Source organism: Chanodichthys erythropterus, chromosome 6 (genome assembly GCF_024489055.1).
Source record: "Chanodichthys erythropterus isolate Z2021 chromosome 6, ASM2448905v1, whole genome shotgun sequence".
Classification (NCBI taxonomy): domain Eukaryota; kingdom Metazoa; phylum Chordata; class Actinopteri; order Cypriniformes; family Xenocyprididae; genus Chanodichthys; species Chanodichthys erythropterus.
Window position 1 is genome coordinate 9,445,502 of NC_090226.1, and position 26,671 is coordinate 9,472,172.

At 37.0% G+C, this 26,671-nt stretch overlaps 1 protein-coding gene across 1 annotated transcript in view; it reads right to left on the bottom strand.

Annotated features, from left to right (window-relative positions):
• The window catches only part of cacna1ab (calcium channel, voltage-dependent, P/Q type, alpha 1A subunit, b), a 149,966-nt gene that overhangs the window by 10,695 nt on the left and 112,600 nt on the right, over positions 1-26,671 (bottom strand). The window contains exons 35-47 of the mRNA XM_067388832.1: positions 22,991-23,107; positions 21,547-21,612; positions 21,270-21,361; positions 20,659-20,809; positions 20,395-20,522; positions 17,671-17,767; positions 12,648-12,753; positions 12,417-12,524; positions 10,613-10,713; positions 7,526-7,632; positions 6,554-6,695; positions 4,654-4,773; positions 1,109-1,144 (exon numbers count right to left, since the gene is read on the bottom strand). Of these exons, the coding sequence (XP_067244933.1) occupies positions 1,109-1,144; positions 4,654-4,773; positions 6,554-6,695; positions 7,526-7,632; positions 10,613-10,713; positions 12,417-12,524; positions 12,648-12,753; positions 17,671-17,767; positions 20,395-20,522; positions 20,659-20,809; positions 21,270-21,361; positions 21,547-21,612; positions 22,991-23,107 (1,371 nt within the window). The remainder of the gene's footprint in view (positions 1-1,108; positions 1,145-4,653; positions 4,774-6,553; positions 6,696-7,525; positions 7,633-10,612; positions 10,714-12,416; positions 12,525-12,647; positions 12,754-17,670; positions 17,768-20,394; positions 20,523-20,658; positions 20,810-21,269; positions 21,362-21,546; positions 21,613-22,990; positions 23,108-26,671) is intronic.

Here is a 26,671-nt window from a genome sequence, read left to right on the forward strand (position 1 = left end):
GACAGAGAAAAGGAAGAAAAAGAGTGGGAAAGGACAGAAGTTTACATTGATGTGTGTTTACATAGAGAAACATGATTAAATGCAGTGTGCGTGAGTGGAAACATTTGAATGTAATCAGGTTAACACTCAGTACATTCCACACCCACAGAGAAAACCAAAGCACAGGTATATCTGTCATGCTCAACGAAGACAGAAAGAGAACTAGAGATCAACAGGAAAAGCGAAGGAGATCTAGAGAGAGATATACAGAGGGCAATGGATATTCTGTGACTGATAGAGAGTAAAAGAGAAACATAAATAGGCAGACAGACATAAAAACATACAGATATAAAGACAGACAGATTTTTTAGATAGATTTATAGATAGGTAGATAGATCATGCCTTACATGCACTGCAGCTTTTCTAATACAAGCGGAACCATTAAATACTCAAAGTCTTTCTCCACCAAAGCTGAGCACACAGAAGAACCCAATCCAGCCAAATAAAGTTCAGCACATTCAACCATGCACCCTAAGGCATGATGGTCAACATGACAGTCGGTAGCATGTGTGGACGCACAAAGACATACTTGGGCACATAACGCTCCTCTGCGTCTAAACATGATCTGTAAACTGAAATAACCCTTCACACTCCTCTTTTCACTCATACACGTAATGTTTGATGCCATGCGCCTTATTGAGGCATGCTAAAAACATGACCATCATCGGCAGCAGTCTTCCGGTTTGAAATCCATGCGTCAAGAACTACGAGACAGCAAAAGCTCCCCATGTCCACCAGACCAGAAATACAGAGATAAGATACAGGCATACACACAGACACTCGCGCACACGCACACACACACACACACACACACACACACACATACGGGGATACAGGGCTGCATAAGTGGACAGGAAAAGGGTATAGAGAGTGAAAGATACAGCAACGGATAGAATATACAGAGGGATAACAGGAAAAGAGGGTGAAAAGAAGGATGGCATGAAGTAAAGAGTTCAGTGTGACATCAAGACGTAAAGAGAGACGCAGACTACTAAAACAGACAAAATGAGAGAGGGAACGAGGGAAAGCATGGAGAAGATAGAGGCAGAAAGCCAGAGACGGTACATACACTGAGGTTACTTCCTCGCGGCCTGTGTCTCCGTCGCTGTTGAACAGCAGACAGACGGTGCGCAGAACAGGACACACGCATGAGACCACACGGACGATACACACAGAGCACAGCAGAGAAAGTGTGTGAGGAAAAAAGAGAGAGAGGGGAAGGTAAAGGAAGAACAGAGGAAATGGCACAAGGAAGGAAGAGGGCAAGAAAAAACCATGGGGTTATGGGTAAAAATTTGAGACAAATTCAATGTGCATCATGACAAATTAGATGAGAAAGATCACAGGAATGAGAAATTGTCAAAACATGAGGAAAGGGATTGATGGAGTTGATGAGAAATTAAAAAGACGAGTGTGCCGCAGGAAGTCCATGAAAAAAGGAGAGAGACCAAAACAAAGTAAGTAATTAAAACCAAACAGAGATATAAAGAGAGGAAATAGGAGAGAACAAGAACAAGTAAAACCAGTAAAAAGAACAGGAAATATTAGAGGAAATGGTTCAAAATGGAAGTATGTAAAAGGGAAATATGAAACCATGAGGCAATATAGGTACAAAAAGAGGCAAATAAATTCAATAAAAAATGTAAACCAAAAAAACATCAAACAGAAAAGGAAATGAAAGAGGAAATGGATGAAAATGGAAGGAAGGAAATGGAAATAGGAAATCACAAGGCATTGTGGGTAAAATAAAATGGAGACAAAAAAAAAAAAAAAAAAAAAAAAAGGATTGAGGACAACAAGAACAAGTAAAACCAAGTAAAAAAGAACAGGAAATATTAGAGGAAATGGTTAAAAATGGAAGTATGGAAAAAGGAAATATGAAATCATGAGGTATTATGGGTAAAAATAGAGGCAAATAAATTCAACAAAATGTTTTGGAGTGTGACAAAATGGTTTAAAGTGTAACAAAAAATTTATAAACAGAATGATTGAGTGGGTAGAAAATGAAAAGATGAGTGTGCCGCAAAAGAATAAAGGAAACAGGAAGTCAAGAAAAAAAGGGGGAGAGACCAAAACATAGAGAGCAATAAAAAGCAAAATGCAGAAAGAAAGACAAAAAATTGGAGAGAACAAAAACAAAACCATCAAACAGAAAAGGAAATAAAAGAGGAAATGGATGGAAATGGAAGGAAAGAAAAGGGAAATAGGAAATCACAAGGCATTATGGGTAAAACACAAAGAGAAAATGGAGAGATTAAAAGCAAAAGTGGAGAAGAGAGCAGAGAGAGAGAGAAATCGTGATCCCCATTTTAATTTATATTGAGCAAAGGAACATACAGGCATTGACAGGAAGGGGTTGGGGGTAGGGGGGAAGAGGAAAAGGAAAAGGAAAGAGAAAAAAGACAAAAATTGAGCGAGTGTAGAGGAAGCACACTAACACACTTACCGCAGCAGAACGCACACTCTGTGGGGCAGAGCAGTGTTAGACAAGAGTGAGTCACAAGAACAAGAACCACATCTACGTTACAGCTTTACACGACACGCACAAACACAGACTTTGGATCCTCACACTTCCTGGTGTGCACTGTAAGCACCACACTTCCAACACACAAGTGAACATATATAGATTGTTACTAGTTTGTGAGGTTTCTACGTTTAGCTCACCTTCACACACATACTTTGAAATACATGGGGACACACGGCTCCCACACACTTGGACAAAATACTCAACCCAGACACATCTCCAGAGGATAGTCAACCAAGAAATCATGGGGGTTATGTAAGGGTGAGAAATGCTGTGTATATTTATGCATTTTAGCATAATAGTATTAAAAGTGTAACTGCTTCCTTGTGATGTGTTTTGGGTGTATGTTTGCGGAATCATATGTTTTGAGCATGTTACTGCCTCCAGAGGTTGATTTGTTCTAGTGTTTCAAAGTCAGGTCATCACAGGAGATTAGCGTTGGGTATAGAATGCAGCGCATATGTTGCATATGACACTTTTTTGCCTTTTTGCATCTAAGGGGCAGGGTTGCCAGGTTTTCACAACAAAACCTGCCTAATTGCTACTCAAAACTAGCCCAAAATCGCGTTCCGGGGGTAAAATATGCATTTTTGATGGGGTAAAACACCACCAAACTGGAGTTAAAATCACATTCCGGGGGTACCAAACCGGCGGTAAAACGGAACCAAACCAGCGGTAAAATCACATTCCGGGGGTAAAATCTGCGTTTTTGATGGGGTAAAACACCACCAAACGGGCGGTAAAATCATGTTCCGGGGGTAAAAGCTTCATTTTTGATGGGGTAAAACACCACCAAACCGGCAGTAAAATCGCATTCCGGGGGTAAATTTTTTTTCATTTTTGATGGGGTAATACGGCACCAAACCGGTGGTAAAATGGCACCAAACTGGCTGTAAAATCATATTCCGGGAGTAAATTCTGCGTTTTTGATGGGGTAAAACGCCACCAAACGGGCGGTAAAATCATGTTCCGGGGGTAAAAGCTGCATTTTTGATGGGATAAAATGCCACCAAACGGGCGGTAAAATCACATTCCAGGGGTAATTTTTTTATTTTTGATGGGGTAATATGCCACCAAACTGGTGGTAAAATCGCGTTCCGGGAGTAAAATCTGCGTTTTTGATGGGGTTCCCCTGGTAAAATTTGCATTCCAGATGCTAAGCATGTTATTTGGGGTCGCTTCAACCCGCGGACATGAAAGACAACCCGCAGCAACAGTGTTAAAGTAGCCCAATTCTGTGGGCCAAAACCGCAGACTTGGCAACATTGCTAGGGGTGTCTCTTAAATTCAGTCGATTGGAAGCTTCCATCTGTGAATTTTAAAATTTCATTTCCAATTTTAAAAGTTTTATTTAACCATTTAACCCTTTTAAACATTAATTAAATCAAGATTTTTAAATATACTATTACATTTAAATGTAGAAAGATTGAATTAAAAAAGACAGTAAAGACTTATAATACTAAAATTATAATATTAATTAATTTAATAGTATTATTTATATTATCATTAATTTATTATTATTATTTTTAAAGAATTATACTGTATCATATAATTACTTTTTAGAGCTAGAGCTATCCAAACAGGCTGTTTTTTCATGAGTTGACCTACTTCTGTCTGACTTGTCACTAGCTCAAATCGAGCTCTGGCAGCAGCACACACCAGACACACCAAGGTTTTCCTGAAAGTGAGCTAGGGTGGTATGATGATGCTGAAAACACACACACACTCTCTCTCTCTCTCTCTCTCTCTCTCTCTCTCTCTCTCTCTCTCTCTCTCACACACACACACACACACACACACACACACACACGCATACATGCATTCACACAGCCATGCAGGTAAGTGAAGGTCAAGGTGTGAGCCACTTATCCATGTGCCCTTTGACTCTTGATAAAGACATGCTAGCATTTATTGCCATGTTAGCATGACAGCACACCAAACTATTTGAAGTTTGGTTCCCCCAACCAAAGCGGTCAAAGGCTGTAAGCTGGATAACTGACTGAGGACGGATGTCGGGAATGGATGATAACAGATAAAAGGTGGAAAGACGAAATGGGTGAATGGATGGATGAAAGGATGAAGGTGCTCACTTGGTTGTCTGCTGAGAGGCGTGGCATGGAGATGGTCCGCCCATGCCCTTCCATTGGGTGATAGGGCTCAGTGTCCGAGTAACCGTCCCCAACAGGCCCAATCTCTCTCATTTCTACCGTCTGCAAAACAGAGCAACAGCATGTGGGCCGGGCTGATGCCTGCTTCACCGGCCTACAGCTCTATTGGGCATGATACTGGACCCATGAGGGATTAAACAAGTAGAGGGCGATGTCATGCGCAAATGTGCATTTGAACTGACGATTAACACTTGATCTAGTCATTAGTCATTACCAAATGAGGCATATCACTAACAGAGTGAAATAGAGGAACAGGTGCACACTAGTCTCTGATTATTGGCCCGTATTACAGCTTATTCTGGCCAACTTAGACAGGAAGGGGGTCTGACTGATATTTAAAGTGACAAACCAAAAGTTTGCTTTTTGAAATGTAAATCTGAAATCATATAAAAATGTGAGAGTAAAGCTCAAAGATACATTTACTTACTACTAATATATATATATATATATATATATATATATATATATATATATATATATATATATATATATATATATATATATATATATATATGTATGTATATATATATATATGTATAAAAATGTGAGAGTAAAGCTCAAAGATACATTTACTTACTACTAATATATATATATATATATATATATATATATATATATATATATATATATATCTATATATATATATATATATATATATATATTAGTATTTATAAGTATTTAAGTTGCTTAAAATTCAGGTGTGTTCAATCAAACTTTAAAAAAGAAAGAAAGCTGTTGCTCTGGTTTATGTAACAAATTAATATTGCAAATATTTTAAAATAACCTATTTTTGAGGAAATAAAAAGAGATTTATTTCAAGATTTGTTAAAATAAAATTACAAACATAACATCAAGTTTTACACTACCAATCAATAATAAAAAATATGTTATCATAATTTATTTTGCATGCAAATGAGAAGAAATAAAAAGAGATTGTGTTATTTCAGGTTTGTTATTTAAAATACAATTTAAAAATGAAAAATAAAGTATTAAATAAAATAAAATAACTTTAAACAAATTAACTTTAGATTTTGGGTATTAATTAATGGTAAAACAAATGAACATTACAAATATTTAAATCTGTTTTGCATATACTGTACATCCAAAGTGATGAGAGGAAATAAAAAGACATTAGTGACTACAGGTTTGGTCTTAAATTTCACAGTAAAAAGCTCACAACTCTCATTTATAGGCTTAGACTAGGTGCACACTAACCCTGTCTGATTGCCCACTACTGGTTTAAATGCTTTCCAACATGCTCATCAAGCCTACAGCTGTTTATTCAGCATCTCCTTTGCTTCATAGTACTAGGATGAGTGACTCGTGCAGGGAAACATCAGGGTCGGATGACTGCTGAGCTACAGAGAAGAGTCACACTGAAGGAGAGATGAGAGTCTGGAGTGGGTTTGGTACGATCCAGCAGACAGTGAGGAAACGGCAAGCAGTGAAACACCCCTGCAGTCTGGCAAAGGTGAGTGTCTATACAAATGTCTACGATGGGCAGTGAAGTTCATCAGAAATATTTATCATATAGATAAAGATGTGAGCTACAGACTGACAGAGACAGAAGAGGTAGAAAGAGTGATAATATGAATGAAAAGTGTGCTCAAAGGCACTGAAAAAGACAATGGCTGGGAAGACAGTGATTGGCTGAAGCACACGGTTCTTGGAATACCAAAGGTGGAGAAAAGGCAGATTCTGCTGATACAGTCATAGCCACTTTGTCAGGTTTCAAGCAGCCAAATAAACTCCTGCTAAAAGTTAAAATTCAGATCTAAACAAGACAAAATCACCTTTCTGATTGGAGGATCTCCGCTATTACCTGTGGATTATGGCGGCTGTCGTGATGGTCATCAGGATACGGTCTGTCAGGGTTCCAGTTTTCCGGAACAGACTTCTGGAACATTTCCTGGGCACGTGACGTCACCCAAGACTGGCTCTCATTCATTCCACCCTCTGGAGGCCTGAACCGGATAAAGGTGTTGGTTGGCTAATACTCTTACTCACTCACACACACACTTACATAAAAGCAATTTTATACATACAAAATGCCTCTTGCAGGACAAAAACAGTACATAAACACTATTGCAAATGTTTATATGTATATACAGAAGAATTAACACAAAAGCAGATTGTAGAATTAAAACATAATGTGAAAAAAGACAGCTGAGAGAAGGTAAAACAAAGAAAGAGCAGAAGTACAGCCTATAAGGAGAAGAAGAAAGACAACAATTAAAGCAAAGCTAAGCAGGTTGCCAGGTTTTAGTAATATTTTACCCCAAAATCAAAATGAAAAATAAGAAAATATATTTAGAATACAGAAATCAAAGTAATAATTGTAGAATTTTGACATTATTTTCCTGACAATTTAATGATAGATTTTCTATATATATATATATATATATATATATATATAAAATTTTGTAAAAAATAATTAATAATATAAAAATATTTGTATTTCAGTATTTTTAACTGCTGCAATACAATTATTTATTTTATACAATTTCTTTTACAATTAATTTAATTTCATTTATTTTTTTAATAAAAAAAACTGCTTTAAGAACTGCTAGTAAAATGTCTGAATGTATTACAGCAATTCTGGGGAATAATGTGCTTAATTCTCATAAAAATAATGGCACAATGAAATAGTACATAAAACAGGCTTCACTTTTATTAATGCAATAAATAATCTTTTAAGAACTCATTTTGCTTTCAAAAGAAATATGACCTGGATATGATGAAGGTAATAAAAAAACATGACTTGCATAAAAAGAGTAATCAAGGTGCTACTCACAGGCTGTTGACAGGTTCCTGCGGCAACTCGGGGAGACCGTTCACCCCCGGTCCCCCTTCCTGGTTCGGGGATGGCTCCAAGCGCTGAAACATTAATGGCGTTCGGTTCTGTGTGAGATACGAACATGGCCTGCAGCTGGGATCAGACACACTCATGGGATATGGGGTAACACACACAAGCCACCGTGCATTACACAGGTGGTGGGGTACCAGACAGCAGAGGTCACCCAGAGGGCATCATGGGAAATGGATTCCTCCTGTGCCCTCGCCAACCTGAATGGAGTCCTCCATTGGGGCTGTGCTGTCTAGGTAGATGCCGATGGCAAGGCATTTCCATCCAACCCACCAGAAGATATGGGTGGTAGTAACAATTTGGGCGTGCTACAGTGAAGATCTGAGGTTCATACTCGCAGAACTACAGGTTCTGGGTGGATGATACATAAACTATGAACACTAGAAGTCTCAGAGACCGTGGTAGCCCAAAGGTTACACCAAGAACCTCCCCTCAACATCCATTAATGAACATATCGGCTAGACAAACGTGTCCACACGGAGGGAGAAAAGATTCCATGTTAGTGATTGATAAATCAACCTCACCAATCAACGGATGGAGGAAAACAAGTCAAAACAGAGAGAGACAGAAAATTACACACAACGAAAAAGATTGACAGTGGATCTAAAGTGTCAAAAAATATAGAAACATAAAGGGAAAATTGAAAAGAATTAGACAGAAGGAAGACACAGTAAAAAATGCAAACAAGTTAACAGACAGGCATATACAGTAGAGACATCAAGGATGAATATAGAGAGTGAGACAGCCACAAAAGTGCTGCTGATGTTGAGAGGGCGGTGCTGAGGCACAGGTGCAGACAGGTAAAGAGACAGACAGGGATTCAGGTGAGGCAGGACACATACATATATTTAGACCATTCCCTGATGCCAGCAGAGTGTCCATGCTCCAATTATTACTAATTCAATTCCTATATGGACAATGCAGGCAGAAACAATGGACACTGTGCCTGTTCAGGATGGGAACATTTCCAGGGAAGGGAGCAGGAGTGACACTGACAAAAGGCCATGTTGTATCATTCATCACTGCATATTTCTTGCAAAATTACTGCTTGTGTTTTTAAGCATGCACTAACTCTATAAATAAAATGTGAAATGATCATATCTACTGTAGAACCAGTGTTATTGTGTTCATGCCATAAAAGCACAGAAATATTAGGGGAGTTTGCATAGACTCTTTTAAATCTTAGTGCTCTGTGTGGGAAGTGACACACACTGCTGTTCAAAAGTTTGGGGTCGGCAAGATTTTTAAAGAAATTAATATTTGTGCTAATTATTTGATCATTAAAGGATTAGTTCACTTTTAAATAAACTTTTCCTGATAATTTAGTCACCCCCATGTCATCCAAGATGTCCATGTCTTTCTTTCTTCAGTCGAAAAGAAATTAAAGTTTTTGATGAAAACATTCCAGGATTTTTCTCCTTATAGTAGACTTCAATGGGCACCAAACAGTTGAAGGTCAAAATTAGTTTCACAGCAGCTTCAAATTGTTCTACACGATCCCAGATGAGAAATAAGGGACTTATCTAGTGAAACAATCGTTCATTTTCTGAAAAAAATTGAAAATTAGTTTTAACCAGAAATGCTCATCTTGAACTAGCTCTCTTCTTCTTCTTCTCTATTAGAATTCCAGCAGTGTAGACACTGCTAAGCGTATTACTGCCCTCCACAGGTCAAAGTTTGAACTAAATTGTCATATAAAATATGCTACTGCAAGTATATAACAATTAGTTCAAACTTTGGTCTTTGGAGGGCAGTATTAATCTTAGCAGTGTCTACACTGCTGGAATTCTAATAGAGGAGAAGAAGAAGAAGAGAGCTAGTTCAAGATGAGCATTTAAGGTTAAAACGTATATAATTTTAATTTTTTTTCAGAAAATGAGCGATGGTTTCACTAGATAAGTCCCTTATTTCTCATCTGGGATCATGTTGAACAATTTGAAGCTGCACTGAAACTAATTATGACCTTCAACTGTTTGGTGCCCATTGAAGTCCATTATAAGGAGAATAATCCTGGAATGTTTCTTTTTGACTGAAGAAAGAAAGACATGGATATCTTGGATGACATGGGTGTGAGTAAATTATCAGGAAAAGTTTATTTAAAAGTGGACTAATCCTTTAAATAAAACACTTCTAATGTTACAAAATATTTTTTTTATTTCAAATAAACTTTTGAACTTCCTATATATCTAAGAATTCAGAAAAAATGTATCACGGTTTCAACTAAAAGTTTAAGCAGCACAACTGTTTTCAACATTGATAATTATAAGAAATGTTTCTTGAGAAGCAAATCAGCATATTAGAATGATTTCTGAAGAATCATGTGACACTGAAGACTAGAGTAATGGCAGCTGAAAGCTTTGCAATCACAGGAATAATAACATTTTAAATTATATTTCAGTAAAACACAGTTATTTTAAATTGTAATAATATTTCATAATATTCCTGTTTTTACTGTAGTTTTGGTCAAATAAATTGACCTTGGTGAGTATAAGAGACTTCTTTCAATAATAATAATAATAATAAAATCTTAACAACCCAAACTTTTTAATGTGTACATATCAAATAAGGGATAATTTTAGCTTAAAGTAAAGTGAAGGAGGCATGGGCTGTGTATAAAACTGCAGGCAGCTGCCTATCCGTGAACGGTTTTCAACCAAGTATTTTTATGCATATTTAAAGCATCACATAAAATGCTGTATGGAAGCACCAAGATGCAAATAAAGTTTCCAAAATATGCCTAAAAAACTGCAATGCTTACTAAAAATTAGAACTTATATCATATATAGCCAATAAGTGAGAAAGTAGCCAAATTTAATATAGTTGTGTGGACAGGCAGGAATTAAAATTTCCAATGTTGATTAGCAAAATGAGGAAGTTACCTCTGCAATGTTAATTACTAAAGTTAATCAACTGCAAACTTGGCTAAATAAACTACATGATTTATTTGTTGAGAGAAGAGTTGCAAAAAGTAGAGAAAGCAGAGCAGACTTGGCATTTGTTTGTCTGAAGCGGTACCTGCTCCTCACGAAGCGCCTGCAGCTTTTTGGCCTTGCTCTGCCGGTAGTACTCCATTATCATCATGGCGGCGTAGATCTTGCCCACTGTCAGGTCTGTCGCTGCTGAGAGGATGAAAAAGTTAACCTGCACAATTAGACCGGGGTGGAATGGGACCCTGAGCCGAGAGGGGAATGGGAGTTGGAGACAAGGCATGCCACAAACACTAAGGTCTAGTCTGTCAGACCCAGACAAAACTCAGTCATGACCTCATAAGGAACCTCAATGGGAATGAACCAATAGAAGTTCTTTACAGTCCAGAACGAGTCTTGATCTAGGTCTGAGAATCTGGACAACAGGTATACAACAAATTACAAGACAACTTACACAAATACAGTGGCCCCAAAAAACAATAAGACACTTGAGTCACAGCTAAACATGTATGAATGTCACTGCATTAACAACAAAATATCAAACCAAGTGGTATTTGCAATCAAATGATTTTCTCAGAACTAATTTCCAATTTTACTTTTTGTGAAATGTTTTGCTCTGTTATCAAATGCAATGAATTTCTTACCTGTTCAGTGTGGCTTAACAGAGTCCTTACACTTTTTGGGGCTAGTGTATATACAATTTCATATATATATACACACACAATATACATTATACACAATAGACACTAGACAAATACAAAACACCACAGAGCTGATAGTCTTTTCACAGTCAGATCCTCATTAATTTTAAAGAACCTCTCATTTTACTCAAGGACCTTTTATTGCTTCACATTTCTAGGCTGTATTACACTCCTACAGGGACTCAAGAGCCATTTCACTATGAATAGATGCCATCAATGAGGCAACAATAACAGTACCTTAAGATTACAATATTTTGCGAGGAGCTCAAATTTTTCATCAAAACTCTGCAGCGGCATCCAGAGTTTGAATTAGACATAGAACATATAAATTTGAAAAAAATTTGAGCTGCCATAAATGACAAAAAAGCAATCCCTTCACATCAAACATTTTCTTGGTAAAACAACTTCATAGTGAAATGGCATGAAACACCCAAAGGACTGACAATAAACTCTAAAAATAAACTTTCAAACATGCTAAAATTTCAAAATTAAAAAGAAACCATGCTAAAGGAAAGCATTCAAAAGTATTTCCAGGCAACTTGTTTATTAGCTACTTTCCATAGATTATATAAACAGATTTTCATATATTCTGGTCATCATTTCAAGGTTAACATCTTTTAACACCCTCAGATATGAGGTAATAACTCGGGCTAGTTTTTGAGGCTCTGTGGTTTGGAGGTTAAGCCCAGCTTTGTGCTTTACACGTGCTGGAGTGAAAAGACTTCTATAGAGGATCCGTCTATAGCGAGGCACCCCCTGATAACAGGCAATGAAGACAGGAGATAGGAGAAAAGAAGAGGGAGAAAAGGAAAGAGGAGAGGATATGTGGTGCAGGAGTGGAATGACAATATGTAGGTCTAAATGAGGATAGCAAAAGGGATGTATACTATTTTAAATACTCCAACTCAAACTTGAGTAGTTTGAGTACTTGAAAGAAACAAGGCTTTATGAGCAATAAATCTAGCTAGGAAGAAGGATGGTTTTAAATAGAATTGATATGGTAAAGCATGGTATTTCTCATCTAATTAACAACGTAAGATATTGGTTTATCATGTGGGGATGGGAGAAAATGTGTGAGATTGTTGCCTGATCAGAGGGTGCTGAGCGGTGTGGGCTGAGAGAAGCTGTCCTCTGATGAATTAGTGATCTTTGATTAGTTGTTTTTTCTCTACAAACCCATCTGCAACTTACACTTGTGTGGCGTTACCAGCAGATCCAAGTTCTTCTGGGAGAGATTTGGCCAAATCGCCATCATTTCCTTACGGAGCTCTGCGTCCATCTGGTGTTTGTCTGCGCCTCCTGAAAGCGAGCGATGTCAGGGCAGGGAACATACACACGTATGTAAAGATAAACAAAATATTCAAATAAATTAATAAAATGAAAGATAGGAAGTAGAAAAGAAAGAGGAATGTCGTTTTGTACCCTTGGCGATTTTGATGTCCAGAGCTGTGCGTATCAAAGCCATCAGAGTAGAGTTGAAATGCACCGTGTTGTCATCAGCAACAGGTAGATCCATACGTAGCAGTCTCTGTGGAGAGCCAATCAGAGGGGATGAGGGCAGGGCTGTGTAAGTTAAACCTCCAATCAGAAGCTTTGGTGGACTAATAAAAGGCTTGGGGAGCTCAGCAGTCTGTAGCCAAAGAATAAACTACTAGCCACACAAATTTCAGTAGATCAAGTTGTTAAATAGATCATTTGATTGTAGTTTTGACTTTCTTTTGATGCAGTGGTTGTGTACAAACCATGCATCATGCAATTTATTTTCAGGTGATACTCATACAAGCACACAAAAAAGGAAGATTTCGTTGACATCTGTGAGAGCGGTTTTCTTAGACTGACAAATAATACACATCCTGCAACCTTGTAATGTGTGAATGAACCATTCACACATCTTATAGAACATATACAGTACATACAAATCAATTAAATGACTTAATTGGAGCCCTCACAGATAACAGGAGCAGTATCACTTGGGATGAAGTTCCTCAGTGTTCCTCTGCCTGTGAAAACTGATCTCAGATCAGGCATAAATATCACTCACATAAGCGAATGCCACTTGATTTGATATACTGTATCTAATGCAAATGTATACATTTTAAAGTACTTTTAATGCAATTAACAGTAAGTTACCGACCCTAAATCAGCTGGCAAAGGCTGAGGACACAAATATCAGCTAAATTTGACATTTATTTCAAAAGGCTACTGCTAAAGAGCTCCCCCTACCTGTTGGAGGTCATTTATTTTGGATAAACCAATGAATGAAAGGGCACCTAAAAACAGCAGTTTTTAGATGCCTGTTTCCATGCATTGGATGTACCTTCATGGAATTGGAACACACAAGCACACAACATGGCATTATTGTGAGAAAGTGAGCATGTGTGAGCCTGTGTATACGCATGTGCCCATTTCAGACCAGTCCGTCGTCCCTTGGAGGTGTAGATACCAACAAGCACGAGCCACGTTCCAGTGGTGGCCATGCAGAAGCGCATGCAATGCAGCACGACTCCTAATTGGAGTCCAGTGGCGACCTGCCCTCCCCAACGGTCCCGGCCCACCCGAACATCAACCCCTACTCCATGCAGCATGCAGTGCATGCACCCCCCTCCTCCCTCCCCACCCCTCACAGAACAAGAGCAGTGCAGCCGCGCACAGAGAGTATCATTTCATCTTTTATTGACCACTTGTATTTTTGGGTTTGTTTATCATCTTTTATTGGGTGATTTCTCATAGGGTTAAGTGATATTTTGCATTATTTTTTTCTTTTTTACTGATCTCTCAATGCAAAACGGGTGCAGTTTTTTAAGGTCAGATAAAGGGTGGCATTCCCTACAGAGTTAAAGAGGAAAAATGGCTGTTTTGTACACCGAGAGGTGTAGGACTGGATTAGGGACAACAGGTATATAGAGGTTAGTTCACTTCAGACTGGAAAGCTATGAGATATGCACCACATATAAAAATAATGAGAAGGGGGGGAGTGGTGTGCTTGGCAATGGATAGAGAGAAAGTCTGAGAGCAGAAAGAGAGCAAAAAAGAAGAATGTTGTTTGTTTGAGATGAGGGGAAATAAGAGAGTGAGGAAAGTGAGAGGAAGAGGTTGGAGTGAAGGGAGCCTCAGTAAAGCTTTGTGAGCTTGTAATTAAATTGTACTTCACAAAATCTCTACCACATTGTAACGGTCCATGCTGGCATCAAGGAAGTCCGTTCAGTGGATCTTAGTCAGTGCAGACGCCAATTATAAATAGAGGTAAATTATAAAGGTGGAAGTACTGCCTGTCCAAATATCGTAACTCCAGAAAACATTACTTGCAAAAATGTTTGTAATTTAAACAGCAAGAAAACACATGAAAAATTATGTTTGCAATCTCTGACTGAATGTTCACATGAGATATCAAGTAGTTTTTTCCTCAGAAATGTGTGCATTCTCTGTAATATTTTCACAATAAATTATTTTTTGTTCACTCTATCCTCAAAATCACTACTGTTCAATAGGGTCAGTAAGGTTTTTATAAAAAAAAAATAATAGTAATATTTATAAAAAAATAATATGTTATTTAATTTATACTATGAGGGGAATGTGTGTGTGTGTATGTATATATACACACATATATATATATATATATATATATATATATATATATATATATATATATATATATATATATATGATGCATTCTATTTCAAATACTTTTCTATTTAGCAAAAACTGAAAAAAATGTTTAGCAGCAAAAAATATTTAGCAGCACAACATTGTTTTCAGCATTGATAAGAATGATCTATGAAGGATCTTGTGAAACTTAATACTGGAAATTCATATTTCAATATAGTTTAAAATATATAAAAATAAAACAGCTATTTTAAATTGTAATAATATTTCACAATATTATTGTTTTTATTATATTTTGAATCAAATAAATGCAGCCTTGGTGCATATAAGAGAAAATCTTACCAATCTCACACTTTTGAACAGTAGTGTATATGACATTCACAATGTAGTGAATAGTGAATGATGTAAGAACAAATCATCACTTTTGAATTGTATTGAAAAAAAGACTACGCAGATATACATCATGGGATATTGATTACAGTCTCTACCTGCAAAACGACAGTGACAAATAATATTTTGTATGAAAAAACTGACAGCACGGCTCTGATTTTATTCACCTCAAACTAAACACACCATCTTCTCTGACTAAGGTCCATAGCCTTTACATAATGAACATGTTATGACATGTAAAATGGCTGGATGTAACTGTCACATAAGGATGCATTCAGATTATTACTATTTGCATAATTAAGAAGCATGCTGACTAAAAGTGAAGAAATGAGAGAAAGAGAGAAGGAAACAGGAGGTTAAAGAGAAAGCAGGAGAAAGAAAGGATGCAGAGATGTAGTGGATGAAAATACAAATTGGAGGAATATGGGGAAAAAGAAAGATAGAGCGAGAGACAGTAAGAGAGAAAGAGAGAGGGGAACGGAAACAGGTCAGAACTGCATTGACAATCAAACGAAGGACAGGTGGGAAAGCTTATCTGTGATTCTAGTGGATTTGCTGAAAAAAATCAAAAGGATAAAGTTGGTCTAAAGACTCCTAAAGCTATGTGATCACACTAGCTGAACCTACGAAAGTGTCATCTGCCGAAATCATGGAAAATATACTCATCCACTGGAGGGAGAGACCCAGAGGACCAAAGGCACACGATCCTTCCCAGTCCTTCTGTACACGCACACAGTGAAACATGTATATATTTCTGTCTATATGCTTCATATTTGTATTTAAAGTTAAATCAGGCTCTATTTTTGTAATGAACATGGAAAACATCATGTGAAAATAATACAAGATTCTTTGTTTTCTAGCTAAAATCAACATGAAATGGCATTCGAAACCCATTTTACTTCTGTAATGTGATATTCACGAGCGAAACTGGATATTCAAAAGTTGGAGGCGACTTGATTTTATTTGAGTAGTTGCAGAGGCGGAACTACTAATTGACGTTTGATGAAAAATTATGAAGAAAAACTTTTTTCTGTTCGGAATAATATTCCACCAATGAATAAGACCTGGTAAGTGTATTAAGAGACTAAATAGGGTCTATTTTGATTTCATGTTGATTTTAACCAATTTAATAAACTTATCATCTCTAACAATAAGACTGTGAAAATAAAAGTTAACAGTTGCTGTTTTGCAACAAAATCATTTGCATCTGCATGTGGGTGAGTGAGCATTTGAGTACGGTGCAGAAGGGCTGACAAGGTACCCTCCGTTCCCGCTCTCCAGTGGATGTGTGCGTACGTGTATGTGTGTCTCAGCTGGCTAACCCTTTCACCGGTACCCCACAATATAAAAAGAAAGATACAGCAGCTCACCAACACCAACACTAACAGAAAAAAAAAACGGACAGCTTTGATTGGCTGTGGCGCACCCACGGCGGGCTGCTGCCGCTAACCTTGTAGGCGACCCGAGCTGGGCACCTCTTCCCCAGGCCTAGCGGAGGACACATGTGCCTGAGCATCTCATACATATCAGTGTAACTGATCCTGCCGCTGTAAGGGGGAGTGGGGTGGGAGGGGAGGGGTGAGACCCCCAAAAATGAAACGGGGGGAAAAATAGGAGGACGACGAAGGACGAATAAAACAAATGGACAAGAAGAGAAACAATGGAGGGGGACAAACCGGAGGATGGTGGGATTTAAACCAAAAAAAGGAGAAAGGAGGAGGAAATAAGAACGGCAAGAAAGAAAAACAAAGACACATAGGTTATTTTTTTGGTCTGGGCGAGGGGCGGGGTTTTGAGAGCGTGAGAGCTCTTGATTGGCTGGAGGTTAAACAGGAGGAGGGGAAGCTGGTTTTTAGTCCTAGTAAAAACACTGTTCTATGCGATCGTGGGATGGTCCCATAGAACTGCAGTGGGGCTTCAAACAGGCAAAGAAAAGCTCCGCTGCTTGGTGGTGAACTATGGCAGTCACGTCAATGCAGTCCTCTGATCCCCAACCCTCACTTCGTCCCCAAACAAGAACAATGCACACTGTTACACCCAGTTTGCCAAGGCATGGTTCAACAGCAAGCAGAAAGAAAAAAAATAACAAAATGACTGATTCGTTCATTCGTGTTTTTTTTTTTTTTTTTCGTTTTTTTTTTTTTTTTTTTTGGCTGTTAAGAGTGATTCATTCCACAGAGAGATTCATACAGACTTGGCTGTCGATGGCAGTGCACGTCATGCTTCTAAAAAGGTGTCTGCATTGTCCTGCACATTCTCATTTGTCATATCAGAATGCATATAGAGATGGCGAAGAAAATAACAAAAATGAATTTCAAGAAAAGAAGAAAAACTGTGGAGAAGAGTAAAAAAAACTGAAAAAAAGAAGAAAACTGAAAAAAAGAAAAGCAACATTCATTCCAGTCTTCAATGCGAGCAGGTGCTTAAGTTTTTTGTTTAGTAGGTTCCAAACCTTGCAGGCCACCCTATGAGGACATTTCTTGCCTAAGCCCAGCGGGGGGTCGATAACCCGCAATAAACTGTACATATCCTTATAATGAATGCGCCCGCTGCAAGAAGAATACAGGGAGGTTAGAGAGGGGGCACACACAGGAAGAAAGAGAAAAAAGAGAGCCAGAGAGCCAAAGAGGAGTTAGAAGAAGAAGAAGAAGAAGAAAATTGTGAAACAAGAAGAGGAGCACAAAGAACAAGAGAATAAAAGCACACATATCCATTGACAAATCACAGACCAAACCCAGTGAAGTTGTTCCACTGCCTCAAACCAATAGAAAACCAGATCATTCGAAGGACAGCCCAACCGATTTTAAGCGATATATAAATATATATCAAACCAAATGAAATAAATATAAAAATATTATAAACTAAACAAATAAAAAGCATAGATTCATGCTATAGCCATTATAAATAAATGCCCATTTACCTCTAACGACATTTAGTTTACTTTAATAATGCAAACCTGGAAATGTGAAAAGGGGCCATTGTCTTAAATGGATCAATTTAAACATGCATGTGAGGGTTACTGTAGCCGAGATTTCAATGCATATCAAAATCCAGTGCAATAACCCCCAGCTATGCATGGGAGTGAAATCACCAGATCAAATTTTGAGAAAACAACAACAACAAAAAATTGGTAAAGCTGTTCTTGAATGATCTTTAGTGCTGTTCTGAATCCTCCCCCAATCACGGTGCAGAGTAAACGAATCCACAGATATGACCGTGCACATGAGAGGCTCTCTCATCTTGGCGAGTCCAATGACTTAATTGAACTGCATACAGTGACAGCTACGTGGGCTTTACCAGGCAAAATACATGAGGTGTATTTTGTGAACATTTGTATGCAGTGGCAAGTACAGAAATAAGCTGCGACAGCTTGTCTGTGAAGATGTTTGCCATGCACACCTGAGCCATAAAGATGGGAGAATTAAGTCATTGTGAAGTCAGAATCTGCCATGCACAGGGTCTCACGTTTAACTCTCTTTTGCTTATATACATATATATATATATTTTATTTTTTATTTTTTTTTAAATTACTTCCTCGGATTCTTGCTGTGGTTCTTCTACACATATTCGTTTTTCTTCTTGAGCAGATTTTTCCTTGAAACAATTATTAAAATCTACACTTTGTTGCACTCTGAAATGTTTGCATATATAAAAAAGTGATTTTTACAATTAGATTTAAAATGATACTGTAGTAAAAATGCAGCTTTCTTTCTGAATACTGAAAGCATTTGTTCAAATCAGAATTGTGCAAAATACATCCTTGAAGAATTGGTTCCCTTTCAGTTTATGAATTTTTGAATTTGAATTGAACGTATTCTAAACTACACAGAGCTGAATTTGAATTTGAATTGGAATGACAGGAAGAGGAATCCATCCATCCATCCATCCAATCCATCCATCCATCCATCCATCCATCCATCCATCCATCCATCCATCCATCCATCCATCCATCCATCCATCCATCCATCCATCCATCAGGCCTACAAACCTTCAAACTTGAGGGCTTTTTAATAAAAAAAATATATATACAAAAACATAAAAAACTTTAAAATAGGGCTTTCTGAATCCAGCATTCAATGTCTTCTTGGTTTTCTAGTTAAAAAATAGTTATGAATTTCTTTCCATTTTGAGTCATTTCAGTTTTACTACATTACATTCAAATTCAAATTGCAATTCTATATCTTGTTTGGTACCTGAAATCAAATTCAATTAAAATTCAGCAATTGATCTGGAATTAAAAGAAAAATTAACTTGAATGGCGCAGCCCTGGTTCAAACCTTAAACCAGGCATCTTCAAACTCAGTTCTGGAGGGCCACTGTCCTGCAGTGTTTAGCTCCAATCCCAATTAAACACACCTGAACCAGCTAATTAAGGTCTAATTAGGCATACTACAAACTTCCAGGCAGGTGTGTTGAGACAAGTTGGAGCTAAACTCTGCAGGACAGTGACCATCCAGGACCGAGTTTGGAGAACCCTGCCTTAAATCTTCATTTGCTGAATCATCTTTGTATGGTGTATTATCGACAGGGTTAACAGGGTATCCTAGAGCTTGGATAAGGAATCCCTACATTCAGACCATCTCCCATGAGCTCCTGCAGAACAGCACTTGTGGATGAGGCAAGCACTGGGACGGGGGGAAGTGGGAGACACTATTGACTGGGAAGACAGAGTTTGTGGGGTTGGTACAATTGGGCTCATCTACAAATGTGACATGAAATTAGACTGCAGTGATCACTTTCACATCAGCCCTAGGATGGGATAAGAGGGGTATTAAGACAAACATCGGGCATTTTGAGAGTTTGAGATCCACTATCTGTGACAGGGCCTTATCTTGAGTGACCACGGACAGTGTTGTGGGACGTTCTGAGGATGTTTTCAGTAACGAAAGACGTAAGAGCTATGGAGAAGAATGGTTAGTTTTTAAGTTAATGTGCAAATAAATGTCTATAATAAAAGTATCTTTAGAATGTTACAGTGTTTGTTAGCTTGCAGTAAGCATGTTTCTCTTTAAAAATTGTTATTAGGTGTTGCAATTGATTTTAGGATTTACATTTATACAGTTTAAAGAAAAAAAAATCGATGGTTGCATGTGTGTCTAAAAGAAAATGAGTATCTTTAAAATGTGTTTTTGTTACGCAAATGTGTTTGAGAGAAAAAGCTGTGCCTGCAACTCACCAGGCTGCTGGGTCGTACTCTGCCCATATCCTGACATACTCATCCAAATGATGTGGACCCAGGATGGAGGAGTCCCTGGTCAAGTACTCAAAGTTATCCATGATGACAGCAACGAAGAGATTCAGCATCTAAACGCATAAAAAGAGAGGCCAAAAAAAATTGATGCAAAAAATAAAAAAACGATGCATGCAGAAAAAGGGATATGTTAAAAAGTGGGATTAAGGTAAAGGAAGAAGTAAAGAAACAAGTGGAGGTTGTTCTCACCAGGAAAGAACAGAGGAAGATGAAAGAAACAAAGTAGGCATAGGCAAAGTTGCTGCCGCACTCTGGTCCCTCGTTCCCAGATTCTTCATCGCAATCCTTTCCTCCGAGACATGCCAGCATGATCTCATGCCATGCCTCGCCAGTGGCACTCCTGTTACCAAAACACACACATACATGATATTAAAAATAGTTGTCGTTAACTGAAATAAAATAAAATACTATTATTAGGAAAACCTTTAGAAAACTTAAAATTACAAAACTGAAAATAAAAATAAAAAAAGCTATAGAGAAATATATAAAAAATAAAATGACAAAAGCAGATAACAAAATTACTAAAACCTAAGTTAAAAATATAGGTTTGAAGATTTTGGTTTCTTGTTCCGAATAACAAAATAGAAAGGTTTAATTCGAAGTTCTAAAAGTACTAAAATAAAAATGAATGAAAGCTAAATAGAAATATGAAAAAAGCACCTACCAAAAAACACTATAAAATGAGCTAAAATGAAAATGAAAAAAAAGAAAAAAAAAAACATAAAATAAGCTAATTCAAAATATTAATAAATACTATAATAGCATTACTAAAATAACACAGGTAAAGACACAGGATGGACCTGAAGAGGAGCATTAGGGCCATGATGAAGGTTCTGAAGTTGTTGTGATCGTTGACTGCAGTTTCATCATCCAGCTTCAAGTTCCCAAACAACTAAAGCATCACAGAGCAAATATAAAACTTCTGCACATATCACAAAGTTCACAGATGTTATATTCCAGAAACCTTATGCCACTTATCAATGTGTTAATGGCATATTTTGGTTTTATTTGGTCTTTATTTAGTTCTTTAAAACCCAAAGTGATGTTAAAGCTCATTATAAACAGAACATCTGTTACCTGCATGCCAATGATGGCATAGATGAAGAACAGAATTGCAATGAGCAGGCACACATATGGCAGAGCCTGTAAAAAGACAGAAACAGCATGAAAGGAGGAAGAAATGAGACACTTTTATAGATGTGCACACTGTAAAATAGGTTGAGTGCATTTGTCACTATGCTTTTATATAAAAGTTACAACAAGACAATAAGAATTCAAAATAAGTATTACAGCTCTACAATCAATACAATGCATCTCTGCAGTATTGCATGCATTTTTTTTATGTTCAATTCATTAAATAAGCTCAATTTCTAAAATGTTCAGATGACAAACAATTAATTAAGGTATCTAAACTAATTTAGAAGTCCCTTTAAGGCAGGTCAGTTGGTTATGCCTCCATGCAGGTTTTTTCTATGTAGGTAATATGCATAGAAATACTTCTCAAGTTTTTTTAACTGAAAGGTGGGACTTCAGAGTGAATAAAATTTTGCATTATAATCGGTGTAAAGATTATCGGTGAAATCGGTTGCATATATCTCAAAGGGTTAGTTCCCCCACAAATGAAAATTCTGTCATTAATTACTCACCCTCATGTCGTTCCACACCCATAAGACCTTCATTCATCTTCATAACACAAATTAAGATATTTTTGATAAAATCCGATGGCTCAGTGTGGCCTTCATTGACAGCAAGAAAATTAACACTTTAAAATGCATATTTTAAAAAATACATATTTAAAACAGTTCATGTGACTACAGTGGTTGAACCTTAATGTTATGAAGCAACGAGAATACTTTTTGTGCACCAAAAAAAACAAAATAACGACTTTATTCAACAATATCTAGTGATGGGCGATTTCGAAACACTGCTTCATGAAGCTTCGAAGCTTTACGAATCTTTTGTTTCGAATCAGTGGTTTGGAGCATGTTTTAAACTGCCAAAGTCACGTGAACCATTGAAATTTTAAAACGTTTCGAAACACTTATGACGTAACGAAGCCTCGTTTACTGAAATCATGTGAATTTGGAAATTTGATACATGCTCCGAACCACTGATTCGAAAAAAGATTCGTAAAGCTTCAAAGCTTCATGAAGCAGTGTTTTGAAATCGCTTATCACTTATAAGGTCGTTATTTTGTTTTTTGCCACACAAAAAGTATTTTCGTCACTTCATAACATTAAGGTTGAACCACTATAGTCACATGAAATGTTTTAAATATGTCTTTAGTAGCTTTCTGGGCATTTGAAAGTATTAATTATCTTACTGTCAATAGAGGTCTCACTGAGCCATTGGATTTCATCAAAAATATATTAATTTGTGTTCCGAAGATGAACGAAGGTCTTACAGGTGTGGAATGACATGAGAGTAATTAATGACAGAATTTTCATTTTTGGGTGAACTAACCCTTTAAGTCTTGTTACTAAGTCACAATGGATTTGGATTAGTGTAGATTTTTCCATACCTTAAATGACTGAACGAAGGTCCAAAGCAGAATGCGAATTGTCTCGCCCTGCCTCAAGAGCTTAATGAGACGCGCTGCTCGGAAGAGTCTCAGAAAACTCAGGTTAATGAAACTATCCTGGGGACATTAGAATGAGATATATGTAGAAACAGAGGAGAAAGTTCCAGAAGAAATGGGAGAATGTAAAAGAGACAGCATGTGAAAGAGACAGATAGAAGGTATAGTAGAGAGATGTGAAGTAAAGTGAAGAAAAAAAAAAAATCACAATCAGTTTACTTGATAACAAATAATTTTTGTTATTAAAATAAAAAAGAAAAATTTAAAAGGAGATAGTGGGTTAAAATAATACATAAATTATACAAATATTCTGTACATAAATATACAAAAAAGTAATGTATAAAATAAACTTAATGGGATTGACAAAAAACAAATCACTAATAATGATCAAATTAATTCAGGAGGGGCTCAAAAAAAATACAATCACTAAACTGTAACAGTCATCATCCAATCATATATTAAAGCATAAACTTTTTTTAATCAAATGCACTGATCTGTTGAGACAGGCAAGCCACAGTATGGAAGCAGCCCGATGCACTGTAATTAGGCCTTAGCAAATACAGGCATAAGGAATAGAATACCAACAACACTAGCCAATGGGGATTGGCTGCGTTGGTCATGTAATTCTCAATGGTCCAATCCACACACAGTTCATGCCAACTGTCTTTTCTTGGCATTTTAGAAGTACTTAAAGGTGCTTTATGTAAGAATGACAGCTAGTGGTTGAAATGGGTACTGCAGTCTAAATTCAAAATATTGTTTGCCCCGCCCCCTCCTCCTCAGACTGGACGCTCAAATGGGTTGCCAGTTTGAAGACACGCAACAGGAGCGAGTTCAATTGACATTGGAAGGTTAGGAGACTTACACTGTAAGATAATTAGTTGATTTATTGATTTATAATTAGTTGATATCACGTTTTAGTATGCTCCCGTTCTTAGAGATTTTTAGATGGATGCTGAGGCTTTTTAGCTCGGGTAGAATCTGCGATCTCTGACCCAGTTTGTTTGCTGGCTTCCATGGCTGCAATTCACATGTGTTTTCCACCGACTGGCAACCCGGGGTGGCGAAATACTATTGGGAAAATTAGCAATGTACGGTCTTGCGCAGACCAAAACAAAAACAGAAATTTCGACGCGGGACGCAAATTTCAAAGTAAAATAAATGGCTGTAGCAATGGTTTTCAGAGAAACGAGTGTTAACTCAGCATGTTTAATAAATATCTGCAAACATTATGGTATTTTTATGCTTTAAGGGAAGTCAAAAACTTACATAGAGCACCTTTAAAATATAAAAATTTCAGTGTGGTATTTTAAATACATTTAACCAGTTGCGTTTAGAGTTGGTACAATAAATAATATCTTTAAAAGAGTCTCAACTGTGTGGACAGGTTATTGAGGATCACCCCCCCATTCCAGCATACACATATTTCAATGAGTGAGATGCAGAAGAGGAACTACAGTAGTGCAGAACAGGCGGACAATTCGAGGAATTTCGAGGGAAGACATAAAGTAATGAAAGAAAAGTCATCATGCAGCTTTTGCTAAAGTGCATGGCATTCAGTGATGATATGGCAACGACTGTGGCTATCTGTAAAGGCATTTTTATGAGCAAAAACAAAAACTAGTGCTCTTATTGGTCACTGTGTAACCATTTAGGTTAGGTAAATCAACTTCAAAAATCTCTGTTAATGTCAGTAAAGTTGCTTTAATTTACTAGAAATTGGCACATATATGGTTTAATATACATATATGTTTTTGTTTTTTTTATCAGGGTGGACAGTATGAGTATGAGTAATTTTACATCATTATTATAATACTACACATAATCACAATAGAGTTATTTAGCTGTGTGGAAAAATCTATCAATCTATAAATGGTAAACTAACACATTTTAACCATCATACCACCCAGTCCTATTCTTTTGTATGAGCTTTTTTGATTGCTAATAGAGTATATAAGCATTAATGTGATCAGCTGTCCAGTTGTCAAGCATCTTTAGGGTTGGGGGTTATCATACTGGAAGCACATGCTTTGAGGAAGGAAGGGAAGGAAGAGCGAGGCATTTTGGGTAATGGATGCAATAGAAGCTGAGAGAAAATTACAAACCAACCGAATTCTATGTGTTGTTGCAGTAGATGGATGCATATGTGTACAGTGAGTGTGTGAGGGGTTTGGATGGGTACATATGAGATGGAAGATATGAGAGTTTCATAGTGCATTTTTTGTTTGTTTTGGATTGGATGGGTTTATCGCCAACAAATCAGAGGAACAAAGAAAGCATGTAAAAAGATAAAACAGGAATAAGTCGTTATGGATACAGTCAACAGGCTGATTAATCAAACACAGATAAGGTGGGCATTGATTCACTATGAAGGCTGTTCCAGTGGCCGTACTGGACTGTAAAATGCAATGATTATTATGACCTAAAAAGCATTTTTAAAAACGTTATAAAGATGTCATAAAGATGCAAAAAAGCTATAAAGATATTCAGGGTAGTGTTGTTCTTGTTAATTAAAAAGTACTAACATTTACTAAACCTAAAACTGAAATAAAGAATACCGTTAACTAGAAATATTACAATATAAAAATGAATTTTTAAATATAAAAATGACTAAACTGAAAATATAAATATAAAACGTAATTCAAAATATGTATAAATACTGTAAAAGTATATAAATAATACTAAAATAACACTGCTCTGGGGAAAGTTGGAATAAGAATCCACATTGTGTAATGTGTGGCCACTGGGAGAGCCCATAAACTTCAGTGTAACACATCAAAGTAAAGTGTCTGTCTTGTTTTTATAGGCAGAGCACCCAAAAAGCACAGAGAGGAAACAACACCAGCACAAATACACACTCAAACACTGACATTCACACACAAAACCCAGTACAAATACACACAACACTTAGCAATAGCACGAACACATGGTGTGGAAGACTGAACGGGTAAATATTCAAGTAGACAAAAGTTTTAAGATTTTGCTGACAAGTAATTTTGAAGTGTTGCATTTAAACCTTCCTCATTAAACAATATGAAAAAGTGTGTAATAGGTTGATGTGCTAAACACATACTATATATTCCAGTGCTTCCCACACATAGACTTTACTTGGGCGGGCCGCCCACGTATAATAACAGCCGCCCAAGTATATTTGGAGACACATTTTTGCTTTTATTATTTTTATCCTCTTATACTTTTATATCCGCGCAAGATAATGAAACCATCCACGATCGAATAACTAGTCGTTTCGTACCTGCTCGTTATGTGTGCATCAGAACAGTTTACTCCCGCTGACATTCCCACGGGTGCTGCATTTTGCAAAGTCACATTCTACAAGCTCGCGCAACAGCGCTTCAGACTCTGTATGTTCAGATTGCTTCAGTGTGATTCTCAATCAATGAAAAGCGCAGATTTATGCCAAGCGATTGCTAATGAACTCAAGTTAATGAATTATTACAAAGTCTACTTCATGGCCTAGATATAAAATGTTTTAGACGATTGTAAGAATCTGAAGGATCAGCCTGCAATAGTACAGACATTTCAAAATAAGAGTACATGTGTATTTCGGGCTTGTTTATAATTAAAAGTCACATGCAAAAATTTTTCTTTTGGGCATTATTGGTA